Source organism: Hyla sarda, chromosome 11 (assembly GCF_029499605.1).
Source record: "Hyla sarda isolate aHylSar1 chromosome 11, aHylSar1.hap1, whole genome shotgun sequence".
Taxonomy (NCBI): Eukaryota; Metazoa; Chordata; class Amphibia; order Anura; family Hylidae; genus Hyla; species Hyla sarda.
In genome coordinates this window covers 6,312,476-6,328,415 of record NC_079199.1, presented here as the reverse complement: position 1 = coordinate 6,328,415, position 15,940 = coordinate 6,312,476, and the positions used below count along the sequence as shown (strand labels likewise).

Below are 15,940 nucleotides of genomic sequence, written 5' to 3'. Positions count from 1 at the left end.
TCTATCTGTATACTGCTGCTATCTCTATGAGATGAGGATATATTGTAGTTATATACCTCTCCTCCAGCTCTATCTGTATACTGCTGCTATTTCTATGGAATCAGGATATATAGTAGTTATACATCTCCTTTCCAGCTCTACCTGTATACTGCTGTTGCTATCTCTATGGGATAAGGATATATAGTAGTTATACACTTCCCCTCCAGCTCTATCTGTATACTGCTGCTATCTCTATGGGATCAGGATATATAGTAGTTATACATCTCCTTTCCAGCTCTACCTGTATACTGCTGTTGCTATCTCTATGGGATCAGGATATATAGTAGTTATACATCTCCTTTCCAGCTCTACCTGTATACTGCTGTTGCTATCTCTATGGGATCAGGATATATAGTAGTTATACACTTCCCCTCCAGCTATATTTGTATACTGCTGCTGCTATCTCTATGGGATCAGGATATATAGTAGTTATACATCTCCCCTCCAGCTCTATCTGTATACTGCTGCTATCTCTATGAGATCAGGATATATTGTAGTTATATACCTCTCCTCCAGCTCTATCTGTATACTGCTGCTATTTCTATGGAATCAGGATATATAGTAGTTATACATCTCCTTTCCAGCTCTATCTGTATACTGCTGCTATCTCTATGGGATGAGGATATATTGTAGTTATACATCTCCCCTCCAGCTCTGTCTGTATACTGCTGCTATCTCTATGGGATCAGGATATATAGTAGTTATACATCTCCCCTCCAGCTCTGTCTGTATACTGCTGCTATCTCTATGGGATCAGGATATATAGTAGTTATACACATCCCCTCCAGCTCTGTCTGTATACTGCTGCTATCTCTATGGGATCAGGATATATAGTAGTTATACATCTCCCCTCCAGCTCTGTCTGTATACTGCTGCTATCTCTATGGGATCAGGATATATAGTAGTTATACATCTCCCCTCTAGCGCTATCTGTATACTGCTGCTATCTCTATGGGATCAGGATATATAGTAGTTATACACATCCCCTCCAGCTCTGTCTGTATACTGCTGCTATCTCCATGGGATCAGGATGTATGATATTTGAGATCCAAGTTTTGGAGGAGTCACATGGATCATTAGTGTATGATTGGTAGAGACAAGTAATGTGACCTGTATTGATTAGTTCATTGGACCCACCAGTAAGTACAGAAAGACATGTGACCATTACCTCTCCGCTTGGCTAGAGAAGCTTGTGCTGCACGCCAACCTAGAAGACAAGACACAACCCAATGAATGAAGCTGCAGACACTTTCTTAAAGGGGTACTCCGCCCCTAGACATCTTATCCCCTATCCAAAGGATAGGCTCGGCTGCGGCACCCCAGTCATCCGATGCACGGAGCTAACTTCGCTCCGTGCCGGATGACTGGCGATGCGGGGCAGAGACTCGTGTTGTCACTGTCATGCAAGTCTATGGGAGGGGGCGTGACGTCACGAGCCTCCGGCACTGCACCTGACGCTCTAAACAAACGTCGAGTGCAGCAGGGAGATCCCCAGCGGCGGGACCCCCACGATCAGACATCTTATCCCCTATCCTTTGGATAGGGTATAAGATGTCTAGGGGCGGAGTACCTCTCTAATGGACTTTTAGAAGTTGTTCTAAGAATGAACGGACCTTCCCACAGACTGCATGATATCCAGCAAGAGGGGGGCCGCCAAATCTGGGCTCAAGTGTATGAACGTCAGGAGAACCACTATGGCCAGTCCAAGGGTCTCTTCATCATACTCCTCCAGAATGGCCCCACAGTCATGACACCTGCAAAGACACACAACATGTATGTTATCTAGGGCGTTGCCAGACACCAGGAGTGGGGGGTGGGGCATTCATACAGCGGCACTTACTTGTCAGACATCACTGTAGGCTGCTCATCAGAGAAATCTTCAGGTGCCGGGACAAACATACTGACAATACTGGGAGCCGAGAGGAGGCTGGACTTGGTTGCCCCTGTAAAGATGCAAAAGAAATGAATGAGAAATATGTCGGAGTTATTGAGGCCTTATATAATATCATAACATATAGGGCTATAAAATGAGAACCTGAAAACCAGCACCCTAGATAAATAGCAATAACAATGTAGATCTGCATAAGAATATGTTAAAATATGCAAATCAATCTATACAAAACACAATAATCATTCAAAACAAATTATACATAAATAACCCTTACAGACCTACACATAGTAATCAAGGATTCTGAAATACAATGGTGGCCAAGACACCCAATTACAGGGCTAAAAATATACGGTCAGTAGAACCTAGTGTCATGTACACAGGAGATTGACTTAATCATATACAATGTAAAGTGTCCCAACATATTTCCCATGGGTGGTGCCGGGTTCATCAGGGGACAAAACTGGGGTTAAAATGAAATCATCTTGGCACAGTGTGAAGTAAGTTACTCTATTTAGTGCCTGGTTATTTTTATTAAAGGATTTCACAGCCTTCAATGTATGTATATCTTTAAAGCTATTTTTAACCCTAGTTTGTCCCCTGATGATGAGCCCAGCATCACCCAAGGGAAACATGTTGGGATACTTTACACAACAGTTATAAAGATAAATATATATTAAAGGCAATGAAAAACCAATGACAATAATAACCAAGCTCTAAATAGTGTCACTAACTGTAACTCGTGTCAAGATTATACCAATTTAAACTACAATGTTTATCTCCTGATGATCCCAGCACCAACCGGAGGAAATGCGTTGGGACGCTTTCCACTGTATATGATTTATCCAATCTCCTGTGTACACTACACTGGCTGCTGCTTGTACTGACCTAATTTTTTAAGCTCTGTAATTGGTTGTCTTGATCACTATCGTATTTTTGCATCTCTGGTTACTATATGTATGTCTGTTACCGTTAATTGCTTATTATTTAGCTTATTTTGTTTTATATCGCTTGATTCACTTTACATTTTAGAAAAATGCAACAGTGATAATGTTGGTTGATGGGCATAGTCTCAGCTTCCATCCTTTTCATTTCTTTACTCCAGTGTTTCCCAACCAGGGTGCCTCCAGCTGTTGCAAAACTACAACTCCCAGCATGCCTGGACAGCCAACGGCTGTCCGGGCATGCTGGGAGTTGTAGTTTTGCAACAGCTGGAGGCACCCTGGTTGGGAAACACTGGTCTACTCATTGATATGTTACAATGTAGATCTCGTAAATGACCAGCTGCTCCGCCTAGTGGTAAGTAGGGTGCACAGCAGGTCTGCTGGAGACTCCATTCCCATCCACATGCAGGGGTCCCCATCCCATCTCCTGCACAGTAGTGACATCACATTCACCTATCTGAATATATGGAATGCTCGTCCGTCCCATAGACACTTCGGAAATGCTTCCCAATACTTCATGGGCTGTTTTGGGATCATCTAAAAATTATAAAAAAAATTAAAATTATTAGAGTAAAAAAAAAAAAAAAAAAAGACAAACAGATAAACCTAAAATGCTACCATGAAATGGAAACTTCCATAAATAATAAGATATTTATACCGGCCGGATCTGTACAATTCATATAGTCATGGAGAGAATTCAGCAAGAACTATATTTCTGGCTTTCTATGCTCCCGATGGACATTGAGGACACAGCTTATTAATAAACTTCATTGTACAATGAGACCCCACCAGCAGACTAGTGAGTACAGCTGTGGAGTCCGACCACTAGAGGGAGCATCTACCTGCTGTGTGCATTCGCACACAGCAGGTAGATGCTCCCTCTAGTGGTCAGACTCCAGAGCGGTCGTTTGGTGCGTGCGTTGTTTGGAGGGAATTGACATCTTCTCCCAGGAGCGTTTTTTCTTTCCCCAGAAGAGAAGTACGTTTCCTAGTATGGAGAGCGGAGAACCCCAACACCTGCCCCTGAATCAGGTCCGCGGGGGGCAGGGGGAGCCTGCAACGAGTTGTTTAGGGACCAGCATCAGGGTGTAGAGGTCTCCGGGTTAAGGCGTTCTGCCAGCCAGGAGGTGCAGTGATGCTTCACCAGCCGCCCCTGAACCGGTAGACAAAGAGCAGCCACGAGGCTGGCCCTGGAAGTGTTGGGACTACAGAAGTTCCGGAAGCACAGGTACTGAGACAACAAGGCCTGATAATGTGGACTGTGATAATCCTCCTGGAGCAAAGCTAAATGCCCATGGAGGTGTGGAGGAGGATTGGGGAATGCCTAAGGCCCAGGAGCCTGGAGTCACCTATAGCTCCCGGGTGGCGGAATACCTCCGTGGGTATGAGGAAGCAAGGAGCAGCTTGTATAGGCCTCAGGAGGAGATACGAGAGGCAAAATCCTTGATGGACAGAGAAGGCTGAGCTGTCAGCCAGGATTAAACAGCTTAAAACCGAAATCAGAAAACAGGAGAAAAGGAAAACGTATATTTTAGAGAACAGTGGGCCTTTTAAAGAAAATATTTTAAATGACGACCACTTTGAAACAATGGAGAGAGAGAAGCAGAGACAGCTGAGGGGACTTCAGCCACGGGTGGAGGAGGAAGGAGACACTGTGGAGGGCGATAATGTTGAGCCGAATCCACCCGGGGGTCTGCAACATCTGACCACATATGGTGGGCTCCCTGCAGGGCAAGTGGCAATGTCACCTGGCTGCGGCTCTGGCAGTTCGGGGGATGAGAGCAGCACCAGTCACCAGGAAGGGGCGCTGATGGCCCAGATCAATCTCCTGGAGATCCCAGGTCGCCTCCAGGACTTCACGTTTGGAGATGAGTTACCAGAGGAGGCACCTGGGGGAAGGAGAAAGAAAAAAACACAGAAGACCAAGCTCCAGGAGCAGGTAAGATTTGTGTATAACCCCCTCCCTGAGCACCCTGGACTGGCCGCAGGGTCAGCTCACTGTGTGAACCCCAATTTTCAGCCCGGCCTGAGTTCTGCTGTGGATTCAATGCAGTGGGGAGAGTATGGAGTCTATGAGGTGTGGAAGCTCCGGTGGCTCCGAGTGTTGGCACTGTTGTTCCTTTGGAGCAGTGGTGTCATCGTGAAGGAGCTGCCGGGGCTAAGATGCCTTCGCGTCCCAGAAAAAAGACTGGACTTAACCTTTATTTTGTATTGGATCAGCGGCGCCCAGGAGCAGGAAACTCCAGTACTGATGAGGCGGAGGGTACCAGTAAAAACAGGGCTGGGGGCGCTAATAAACAGGCTAGGCAGGCTTCCCGGTCCTTGTATAAGGGACCGGTGCAGTGGCTCCAGCTCTGGTACCCAATGCTGATGGTACGATATCTGCACCAGAACGCACCGGTCCAGCCAGTATGAATGAGAAGGTTAATGTTGGAGTGAATGAAGGAGTGAATGTGGTAAAAAATTCATCTATTAATAAAAATCTGTCTGGGGCTTTAAATGGTGGTATGGGCTGTAGCTCAGGTGGAGGTATGGGGGGCACATCAGCAAAAACAGGGGACAATGGTTTAATTATGGATTATGTGGAGGAGGGTGGTGAAGGGGCTCAGATTAGTGGTGGGGATGTAGGGCCTGGTCCAGTTGCACCCCCAGCGGTTGCAGCACCAGTACGCAGCTACGCAAATGTTGGGGGGAGGGGGGGGCTTCCCCGTCCTCTGGCTCTGGGGAGAGCAATTTGCAGCAGCGTCTCCTGGGGGCACTAAGGAGAGGGGAGAGATCAATAACTGTAGAGGGTAGGGAGGTTGATCTATCCTTTTGGATAGGGAGACATGGTCTTTCAGCCTTCCGAGAGGAAAGATGGGGGGGGATACTGTGTGGTCCCTCCAGACAGCCGGGCCAGGTGGTCTCCGGAGAAATGTGGTCCGGCTGAGGTGGAGAGGCAGTGATACATGTCCTTTAAGATCTAAAGTTATTGAGCTTCTGCTGAAGTTGGGCTTTAAGGCAGCGGACATCTCCGCCTTGATACATCCTTACTGCGTTTGATATCATCTTTGTTCGGCCGGAGGGGCTTGAGCTCTTCTGGTCGAATTAGGAGCTGGTAAAGAACGAGTCCGGCTGGCGAGACTTTGCCATTCAGGCGGTGTCTCGCCAAAATAATGTCAAGAAGGTGACCGTTTTAACCCGTAACGAATCGCTTTCTTGTATTGACATCATGACGTGGCTAGGTCGGTATGGAGAGATGGTGGAGGTCCCAAAAAAGAACAGTGATGAATATGGCATCTGGTCAGGGGCCTGGACGTTTATGGTTAAGCTTAGGCGCTCAGGAAACACCGTTACCCATATACCATCTGCGACCTTCCTCGGAAGTGATCGCATCCAGATCTTCTACCAGGGTCAGCCGAAGCTCTGTCACAGATGTGCCGACCCGACACATTTTAGTGCCAGTTGTACTGTGCAGACGTGCACTCTGTGTGAGGAAATAGGCCATCTTGCTGCATCTTGTGTGGAGATTAGGTGTCACCCATTCAATCGCTGCCCTCCTTCCTTTGTCAACATGGTTATTGCCCCGGTGGGTGTAAGCCATGAGGTGGATTCTGCTGGGGGAACAGCTGGCGGGGATGAAGGGGTGCAGGGGCCAGGGAAGAAAAGTAAGCAGAAGACGCCTGCCCAACTGAGGCGTCTCAAAAAGCGTCTAAGGGATAGGGAGATTCGGGAGTCACAGGAGCGTCAGCCAACTGAGGTGACTTTTGATCCTGTCCCTGCGGCCAGTTTTACTGCTGAGGCCCTGGGGGACAGTGAACTGGATGAGGAGATTGGGAGGATCCACAAAGAGGAGGATGCTGTCTCCTCACTGTCCTCCCATGGTGAGAGCACGGATGAGGACAACGGGAGATGGGCAGAAACAAAGTGGGGCACTAGGAGGAATAAGAAAAAGGGAAATTTAAGATCTCCCACCGGCCAGATGCCAAAGGAAGGTAAAACTGACCTCTCGCTGATTGGTCTCTCCAACAGGTTCCGAGCTCTCTGCGACATTTCCTCTTCGGAGGAGGAGGCTGGGGGTGAGGTTCTGGATGTTGTGGTGGGGCTCACAGGAGACGTGGAGTCCTCTCTCCCTGGGGAACCTATGTCTTCAGGGGGTGGGGGGGACTGGCCCGGAGTCAGGGAACGAGGAAAATGTAATTAAAGCAAAAATGGACACATCCATCTCACTAAAAAGGGGTAAACCATCATCTGATGAGGAGGGTGGATGGGAAGGATGGTGGGAAAAAGAAAGCTGTCTAACTTAATCACCCTCCATGGCAGCACCCTCTACGTTGACTCTGGCAACCATTAATGTAGCCAGCATTAAGTCAGATACGGCTCGATTTGCGTCCTTTGATTTTTTTGCCCATATTAATGCTGATATTTTATTTTTGCAAGAGACCAGGCTAACACTACGGGAAGTATCGCTCGCCCGACCCTTACAGGAACTGCAAGATGTCAGTGAATAATAAAGTAGTCTCAGGACTGATTGATAGTACGGGATCCTTGAAAAGGTCCAGATCAGGGATCCTGGAGGTCGTCAGATCCTTTTACTCGCACCTCTTGGGAAGGAAGGATCTAGATCGAGATAAGGTATCAGCTTTCTTGGCTGAAACCGTCCCTGAACCAGGAGTAGACCCCTCTCTTGACGTTTTGACAGAGCTGATCCGGGAAGAGGAAGTCAGGATGGCTATTGATGGGCTTGCCCTCAAGAAGTCACCCGGTCCGGATGGCTTAACATCTGAGTTCTATAAGACCTTTAAGGACACTTTGGTTCCCCTCTTGACCACAGTATTTAATGAGTGTCTATCCTCGGGCACTCTGCCAAAGTCAATGAGGAGGTCAGCGCTGATCATCCTGTCAAAGGGTAAAGACCCGTCCCTCATTGAGAATTGGCGTCCCATAGCGCTTCTCAATGCGGACAGAAAGATTCTGGCAAAAGTGCTGTTTAACCGGGTGGTGGAGTTTGCACCCCGGGTTCTTTCGGGGGCTCCGCATTGCTCTGTTCCGGGCCGCAGTACATTTAGGGCTGGCCACTGGAAGGGGTACTTGCTGTCCTTGGATCAGGCAAAAGCGTTTCATCAGTTTAACCATGAGTACCTCTGGTTTGTCCTTCTGAGATATGGCCTGCCAGGGGGGTTTGTTGATTGGGTTAAGACCTTGTATGTAGGGTCAGAGAGTTTCCTGCTTGTGAATGGTTGGATTGGCCGCTCTTTTGGGGTAGGGTCTGGTGTCCGTCAGGGTTGTCCTTTGAGCCCTTTGCTGTACGTATTTGCAATTGATCCTTTCCTTAGGAGGATTGATTGTGGTTCGTTGGCAGGGGTGAGAATGGTACCGGTTTCGGCTCTGAGGGTGGTAGCGTACGCTGATGATGTCACCGTGTTTGTCTCCTCACAAAAGAAGGGCCGATGGGTAATGTCAGAGGTGGACCGCTACTCGGAGACATCCGGGTCCAAGATCAACCGGGATAAGTGTGAGAGTCTCCGGCTGGGAGGGGGATATCCTGGTTTTGATCTCCAGGACGCCCTTCCAGAGCCCCAGGAACTGCAAAAGTCTTCGGCATTGAATTTGGTCAAGGGGATTACCCCAAACCAAACTGGGACAGCAGGCTTAAGATCGCCGCTCAGAAGGTAGATCAGTGGAAGGGTTGGTCATTGACCCTCCGGCATTCCTGCTCCCTTTGTTGATATATCTGGGCAGTGTATGCATGTTGCCAGAACCTCTCTGGACCCGGGTCTCCAGTGTGTTCTTCCAAAATGGGGGAATAGACTGAACCTAGTGAAGAGGGAGGTTACTTACCGTACGAGGAGACTAAGGGGGTTGTGTATGTTCTGTCAGATATATGTTTATGTTTATAATTATTTATTGTTATGTTTAAATTTGTAATAAAAGATTTACAGGATATAACTCAAGATCAGAACAGGATAAGTAACATAATGTATGTACACAGTGACCTCACCAGCAGAATAGTGAGCACAGCTCTGGAGTATAATACAGGATATAACTCAGGATAAGTACAGGATAAGTAATGTAATGTAATGTACACAGTGACCTCACCAGCAGAATAGTGAGTACAGCTCTGGAGTATAATACAGGATATAACTCAGGATCAGTACAGGATAAGTAATGTAATGTATGTACACAGTGACCTCACCAGCAGAATAGTGAGTACAGCTCTGGAGTATAATACAGGATATAACTCAGGATCAGTACAGGATAAGTAATGTAATGTAATGTACACAGTGACCTCACCAGCAGAATAGTGAGTACAGCTCTGGAGTATAATACAGGATATAACTCAGGATCAGTACAGGATAAGTAATGTAATGTATGTACACAGTGACCTCACCAGCAGAATAGTGAGTACAGCTCTGGGGTATAATACAGGATATAACTCAGGATCAGTACAGGATAAGTAATGTAATGTATGTACACAGTGACCTCACCAGCAGAATAGTGAGTACAGCTCTGGAGTATAATACAGGATATAACTCAGGATCAGTACAGGATAAGTAATGTATGTACACAGTGTCCTCACCAGCAGAATAGTGAGTACAGCTCTGGGGTATAATACAGGATATAACTCAGGATCAGTACAGGATAAGTTATGTAATGTATGTACACAGTGACCTCACCAGCAGAATAGTGAGTACAGCTCTGGAGTATAATACAGGATATAACTCAGGATCAGTACAGGATAAGTAATGTAATGCATGTACACAGTAACCTCACCAGCAGAATAGTGAGTACAGCTCTGGAGTATAATACAGGATATAACTCAGGATCAGTACAGGATAAGTAATGTAATGTATGTACACAGTGACCTCACCAGCAGAATAGTGAGTACAGCTCTGGAGTATAATACAGGACATAACTCAGGATCAGTACTGTAAAATATTTACACACTTACTCACTTTTCTATTATATCTTAACTTATCCCCTATCCGCAGTCGGACCCCCCGCGATCTCCTGTACAGTTCCCCGGCTTTCCCCGTGCAGGAGGTGTGTCGGCCACAGCATGACGCCATGGCCGACACGCCCCCTCCATGTATCTCTATGGGAGAGGTGGAGATGCAGCGTTCATGCCTCCCCACCTCTCCTATAGACCTGAATGGAGGGGGCGTGTCTGTCTTGTCAGTGAGGTCGGCGACACAAGGACTAGCCGCACAGAGCTGCGGGAGAAATTGCTGGGGGGGGGGGGGGGGTCCCATCGGTCGGATCAAACACTTGCAGATAGGGGATGAGTTAAATACCTCTGCCGTACTCCTTTAACGTCTATACCAGACTTTATATTATTGAAATAATAAAGTAAATTCACAAGACAAAATATGGAAATGGCGCTGTACCTAAGATGCTGTTTTTTTGACCCTAAGGACCTAATTCCTCCATTTTACGCCAAATTAGTTTGAGGACTTTGTCCCTTACTGAATGATCTCTCCACCCCTGTACCAGAAGGATATGTGATGCGGTATGGGGTGGTCATGAGGTGACTTGGTCTCCACCTACCCGGATCCCAGGTACTGATGTTGTGGGGTGCACTGGACTGGTGTTCGAGCTGCCTCTTCAAGAGCTGGGCCATAGTAACAGCACCAAGAGAGCCCCTTTTCATTTGCCTATATTGCACTTTGTGGACATAAATATATTACGATATATTAGGAAGAAGCAGCCGTATCTGGAGGACAGATGCTTCACAATTGTGCTTTCTGATCCCCCTTGATATATGAAAATACCCCATTTTTTTTTTTTTAAATCATCCCCAAATACTGTGTGTACAAAAGACCAGACCTACTGCGCTCTGAGGGCGCCACCTACTGTTTTGAAAAAAGATTTCTTTTTTGGGTGGAGGGGGGGTCCTATAGGTTTTACTGATACACTATATATATATATATATATATATATATATATATATAATGCCCGGACAAATGCATAAGGGCTTGAGACATCTAGTGAGGTTTATTCACATTACACATAGAACACTTAAGGCAGCGTTTCCCAGCCAAGGTGCCTCCAGCTGTTGCAAAACTACAATTCCCAGCATGCCTGGACAGCCGTAGGTTAGTGTCTCCAAACCACTGAGCCTCCAGCTGTTGCAAAACTACAACTCCCAGCATGCCCGGACAGCCGCTGGCTGTCCGGGCATGCTGGGAGTTGTAGTTTTGCAACAGCTGGAGGCACCCTGGTTGGGAAACACTGACTTAAATAAAGTCTGAAATAAAGACAGCCCGTCTTACACCCGGAAGTTCTGAAGTGCAGATCTTTTTATCATGCTGTTGTCTTTGACCGTTCCCAGCATTCCATGCGGCCAGAGACACAGTATGTCATAAGTCACATGGTCTCCAGGAGGGCGTGGCTATGCTGCAGTGGGAGGGCCTCATAACAGGCTGAAAGGGATTTACTAAAGTAATGCTATCTGCTCAAGCACTGCAGCATAGCCACGCCCCCCTGGAGAACATGTGACTCATGACATATTGTCTCTGGTCGCATGGAATGCTGGGAAAGGTCAGAGACAACTGTAAAATAAAAAGACTTGCACTACATCACTTCCGGGTACGGGTCCTGTGCGTGAAAACGGGACAAAGCGGCGCACGGAGGTAATAGAAGGATATTACACAGAATTATAACTTGTATCATGGGCTCAACGGCTGAAGGAAGAAGAAAATATCCTGGAGTACCCCTTTAAACAGGTCTGGCCCTTCAATTTCCAGGTCATTTTACCCTTAAAGGGGTACTCCGCCCCTAGACATCTTACCCCCTATCCAAAGGATAGGGGATAAGATGTCTGATCGTGGGGGAACCCCGCGATCTTGGCTGCGGCACCCCTGACATCTGGTGCACTGAGCGAACTTCGTTCCGTGCCGGATGACTGGCGATGCGGGGCGGAGGCTGGTCACAGCTACACCCCGCTCGTGATGTCACAGCCACACCCCCTCAATGCAAGTCTATGGGAGGGGGCGTGGCCTGGCCATGATGTCAGGGGCAGGGCACGGCTGTGACATCACGAGCCTCCAGCGCTGCACCCGACGCTCTAAACGAACGCTGAGTGCAGCAGGGAGATCTTGGGGGTCCCGCGATCAGAAATCTTATTCCCTATCCTTTGGCTAGGGGATAAGATGTCTACGGGCGGAGTACCCCTTTGACCTCCACATTCCATTTATTATTGCTTTTATCCCAACGTGACAAAAGGTTGTATAGGAATTTCTGTAGCATTGATACCATAGATTCTCCTTTCTATCAGTTCACGTGCGCACACAACCTACTTGCGAGAGATGAACGACTACTGGGCTCAGCAACCCCGGCGTCCAGGGTGGGCGCAGAAGACGATTCTCGAGGCATCTCTAAGATGGACAGCTCCTTGGTGCCGGTCTCTGGAAAAAAAGATAAGGGGATAGTCAATTCAAGATGACAATTCTAATCTCACTTGTGTCTGACAGTCTGGTTGCTAGGGAAAGCTACCTAACAACCAATCTGAAGGCAGCTGATCGGAATCTCTGTCCATTATACAGGTCTTCAGCCCCAGGGCAGAATTACTGAGGGTCAGCGATGAGCAAGGAGACGCCAATAATGGCCCTGATTTATCAAACAGCCTGAAACCATAATGGTCTACTGTTTCCCATAGCAACCAATTACAGCTCCGCTTTCACTTTAAGAGCTCATTAAAGGGGTACTCCGGTGGAAAACTTTTTTTTTTTAATCAACTGGTGCCAGAAAGTTAAACAGATTTGTAAATGACTTCTATAAAAAAAAAATCTTAATCCTTCCAGTACTTATTAACTGCTGAATACTACAGAGGAAATTCTTCTCTTTTTGGAACACAGTGCTCTCTGCTGACATCATGACCACAGTGCTCTCTGCTGACATCTCTGTCCATTTTAAGAACTGTCTAGAGTAGGAAAAAATCCCCATAGCAAACATATGCTGCTCTGGACAGTTCCTAAAATGGACAGAGATGTCAGCAGAGAGCACTGTGCTCGTGATGTCAGCAGAGAGCACTGTGTTCCAAAAAGAAAATAATTTTCTCTGTAGTATTCAGCAGCTAATACGTACTGGAAGGATTAAGATTTTTTTATAGAAGTCATTTACAAATCTGTTTAACTTTCTGGCACCAGTTGAGCTGTGATTGGTTGCTGTGGGAAAAACCAGACGATTAGGGTTTCAGTCAGATTGATAAATCAGGTCAAATGTCTCCCATCTTACCCCTGTAAGGGGCTGTTCACATTACAGTTTGTAAAATACATACTATTACCACTGTGTTTTGCCCCTTTTATTTACATCTGTATGTTTTTCGTGTGAGATGGACTAGTATAGAAGACTATTCCCCTTTTCCGTCCTTCTTGAAAAACACACACCTGACTGAGGCTGGGTTCACACCACGATTTCTTAAATACGGTTCCCGTATACGGTTTGTAGGAGGGGGGCGGGGCTTAATCGCGGCGCCCGCACTCAGCCGTATTCGGGAACCGTATTTAATACAAGTCTATGAGCCGACCGGAGTGAACCGCAGCCTCCGGTCGGCTTCGTTTTCGGCCGTATGCGGTTTCCCCACCGCAGGCAAAAACGTGGTCGACCACGTTTTTGCCTGCGGTGGGGAAACCGCATACGGCCGAAAACGAAGCCGACCGGAGGCTGCGGTTCACTCCGGTCGGCTCATAGACTTGTATTAAATACGGTTCCCGAATACGGCTGAGTGCGGGCGCCGCGATTAAGCCCCGCCCCCCTCCTCCAAACCGTATACGGGAACCGTATTTAAGAAAACGTGGTGTGAACCCAGCCTTAGAGCCCATGCACACTATGGAATTTCCGAATTTCTTGCAGAAGCCTCCCTTTGTTTTCGATGGGACTCTGCTGCCCCGTGCACACTTTGGGGGAGATTTATCAAAACCTGTCCAGAGGAAAAGTTGCCCAGTTGCCCATAGCGACCAATCAGATCGCTTCTTTCATTTTTTACAAGGCCTCTGCAAAATGAAAGCAGTGATCTGATTGGTTGCTATGGGCAACTGGGCAACTTTTCCTCTGGACCGGTTTTGATAAATCTCCCCCTTTGTTCTTTCGAGAGCCATAACGTGTGAAACTGCATTGCCGTCAATAGGGAGGGTGCGGCTCTAGAAGATATTCTGTGGTGTGCATGGATGGGCTATTGTTTTTTTATTTTTACATTAAAGGGGTGCTCTGCACCAAGACATCTTATCTCCTATCCAAACTGTGGATCTCTATCTGTTGCTAAACTACAACCCACAACATGCCCGGACATGCTGGGGGTTGTAGTTTTCCAAAGCATCCAAGGTGCCTCCAGCCATTCCAATTTTACAACTTCCAGCGCGCCCGAAACAGCTAGTGTGCCTCCAGCTGTTGCAAAACTACAACTCCCAGCATGCCCAGACAGCCGTTGGCTGTCTGGGCATGCTGGGAGTTGTAGTTTTTCAAAAGCTTGAGGTCCACAGTTTAGAGACCATTGCTCTAGGACATCTCTGCCAAAGGTTTGGAAAGAAGCCTCCATTGCTGGACAACATGCCATAAACCTGATGGACCTCGTTATAGTGAATGCGGTCCGTCAGGCCCCATTGGCATCTGCCATGCAGCGGTTCCGGCACGATGTCCATTATGTTCTTCTGTGGAGCAGGATGGGGTGTCGGTGTGTGAACAAGGCCTTACCTGTGCCTTTCTGCTCTCCCAGCTTGTCCAGAATGTTGAAGGTGATGTCCAGGTATTCCCTCTGGATCGCACTGACCGCGATCTTTCTTTGCTTCCGCTGCCTGGGGACTATCTGGATCTTGAATTCGGACTCTTCTATCTCTTCCTTCGGTTCGGCACTTTGCTCCTGGTCCGATTCTGTGCCGGCCTCCGGCTTCTCGCTGTCTGTCTGGTTATCAGGATCCTCCGGGACGGTGAGGTGGATGCTTTTGACGGGGGATTTCTTTTCCTCCGCTTCGTTTTCCTCCTCGTAGGTGTCGTCTTCAGACATTTCGGCCAGAGCACAGGACTTGCGCAGCTGGTCCCTCTTCTGTTTCAGGGTCAGGGGGCTCCCAGTGGACACTTCCAGGAGATCTCCGGGCCGGCTGAAGTTTTTGTGACCTTCAGCAGATTGGGACGGGGTGTCTAGTACCTGCAGATCTGGACTGTAGCAGAAATCCTCTGAGGTGAAGGTTTTCGAGCAGTCCTCTATGCTGACCTGGACCAATGGCGTCATACTGAGGCTGAGCACGGACGCACTGATGGGAGTTGAAGCGGCCGACACCACGATATTGCTGCTGTTGATGAGTTGGAACTCCTCGTCGTCACTCTCCACGATCCTCAATGGTGGCAGAGGCTCAAACACCAGAGAGTCGCTGTCGGAGGTGGATAACATGGACTGTTTCTCGGGTCCTGAGGTGGAGTCTGAAGATAAATCTATCAGGTCCAAGTCTTCCTTCAGAGATGGCGGCTTTACTGGAGAGTCCACCTTGACCTCAAAGGTCTCCATGCAGCTGAGTGTCACCTCCGGTATGACGGGTCTCCTGGCCTCATGGCCGCCCTCTGATGGCTTCTCATTGGAGTCCACATTATCGGCCTTGGTGGCCGAGTTCTGTCGGGACTGCGCGTAGTCATTCATCTTCTGGCTGTGGCTGATGTCACAGCGGTCTATGCAGGACTTGCGGCGGTGCTCATCCAGGGTGAACAGCAAGGAGTCGGTGTTGCCGATGTCCAAGGACTTTTGCTTGAGGGAACGCAGCCGCTTCTTCTGGATGGTTTCTTCTCTGACGCAGCGCAAGATGCTGTCTCCAGATTCTCGGTATTCCGCCAGTTCTATTTCACCTGAAATAAAACAAAGAAAGAAAAAGGGAGATTATCCAAAGAAGAATGTTAAGGGAACACACGTAAGGGTCACCTTATAAGGGTAGGGTGAGACGTATGGGTAGGGTCACACGTAAGGGAAGGGTCACACGTAAGGGAAGGGTCACACGTAAGGGAAGGGTCACACGTAAGGGTAGGGTCACACGTGAGGGTAGGGTCACACGTATGGATAGGGTCACATGTGAGGATAGGGTCACACGTGAGGGTAGGATCACACGTG

General features: G+C 47.9%; 1 protein-coding gene across 5 annotated transcripts in view; it reads right to left on the bottom strand.

Annotated features, from left to right (window-relative positions):
• Positions 1-15,940, bottom strand: part of UNC79 (unc-79 homolog, NALCN channel complex subunit) — a 173,373-nt gene that overhangs the window by 50,916 nt on the left and 106,517 nt on the right. For 4 of the 5 annotated variants that reach the window (XM_056544994.1, XM_056544993.1, XM_056544996.1 and 1 more), the window contains 7 exons: positions 14,542-15,681; positions 12,150-12,257; positions 10,399-10,515; positions 3,325-3,408; positions 1,880-1,982; positions 1,653-1,793; positions 1,208-1,246 (listed from right to left, as the gene is read on the bottom strand). In XM_056544994.1, coding sequence (XP_056400969.1) covers positions 1,208-1,246; positions 1,653-1,793; positions 1,880-1,982; positions 3,325-3,408; positions 10,399-10,515; positions 12,150-12,257; positions 14,542-15,681 — 1,732 coding nt within the window. The remainder of the gene's footprint in view (positions 1-1,207; positions 1,247-1,652; positions 1,794-1,879; positions 1,983-3,324; positions 3,409-10,398; positions 10,516-12,149; positions 12,258-14,541; positions 15,682-15,940) is intronic. The other variant, XM_056544995.1, reaches the window with a different exon arrangement.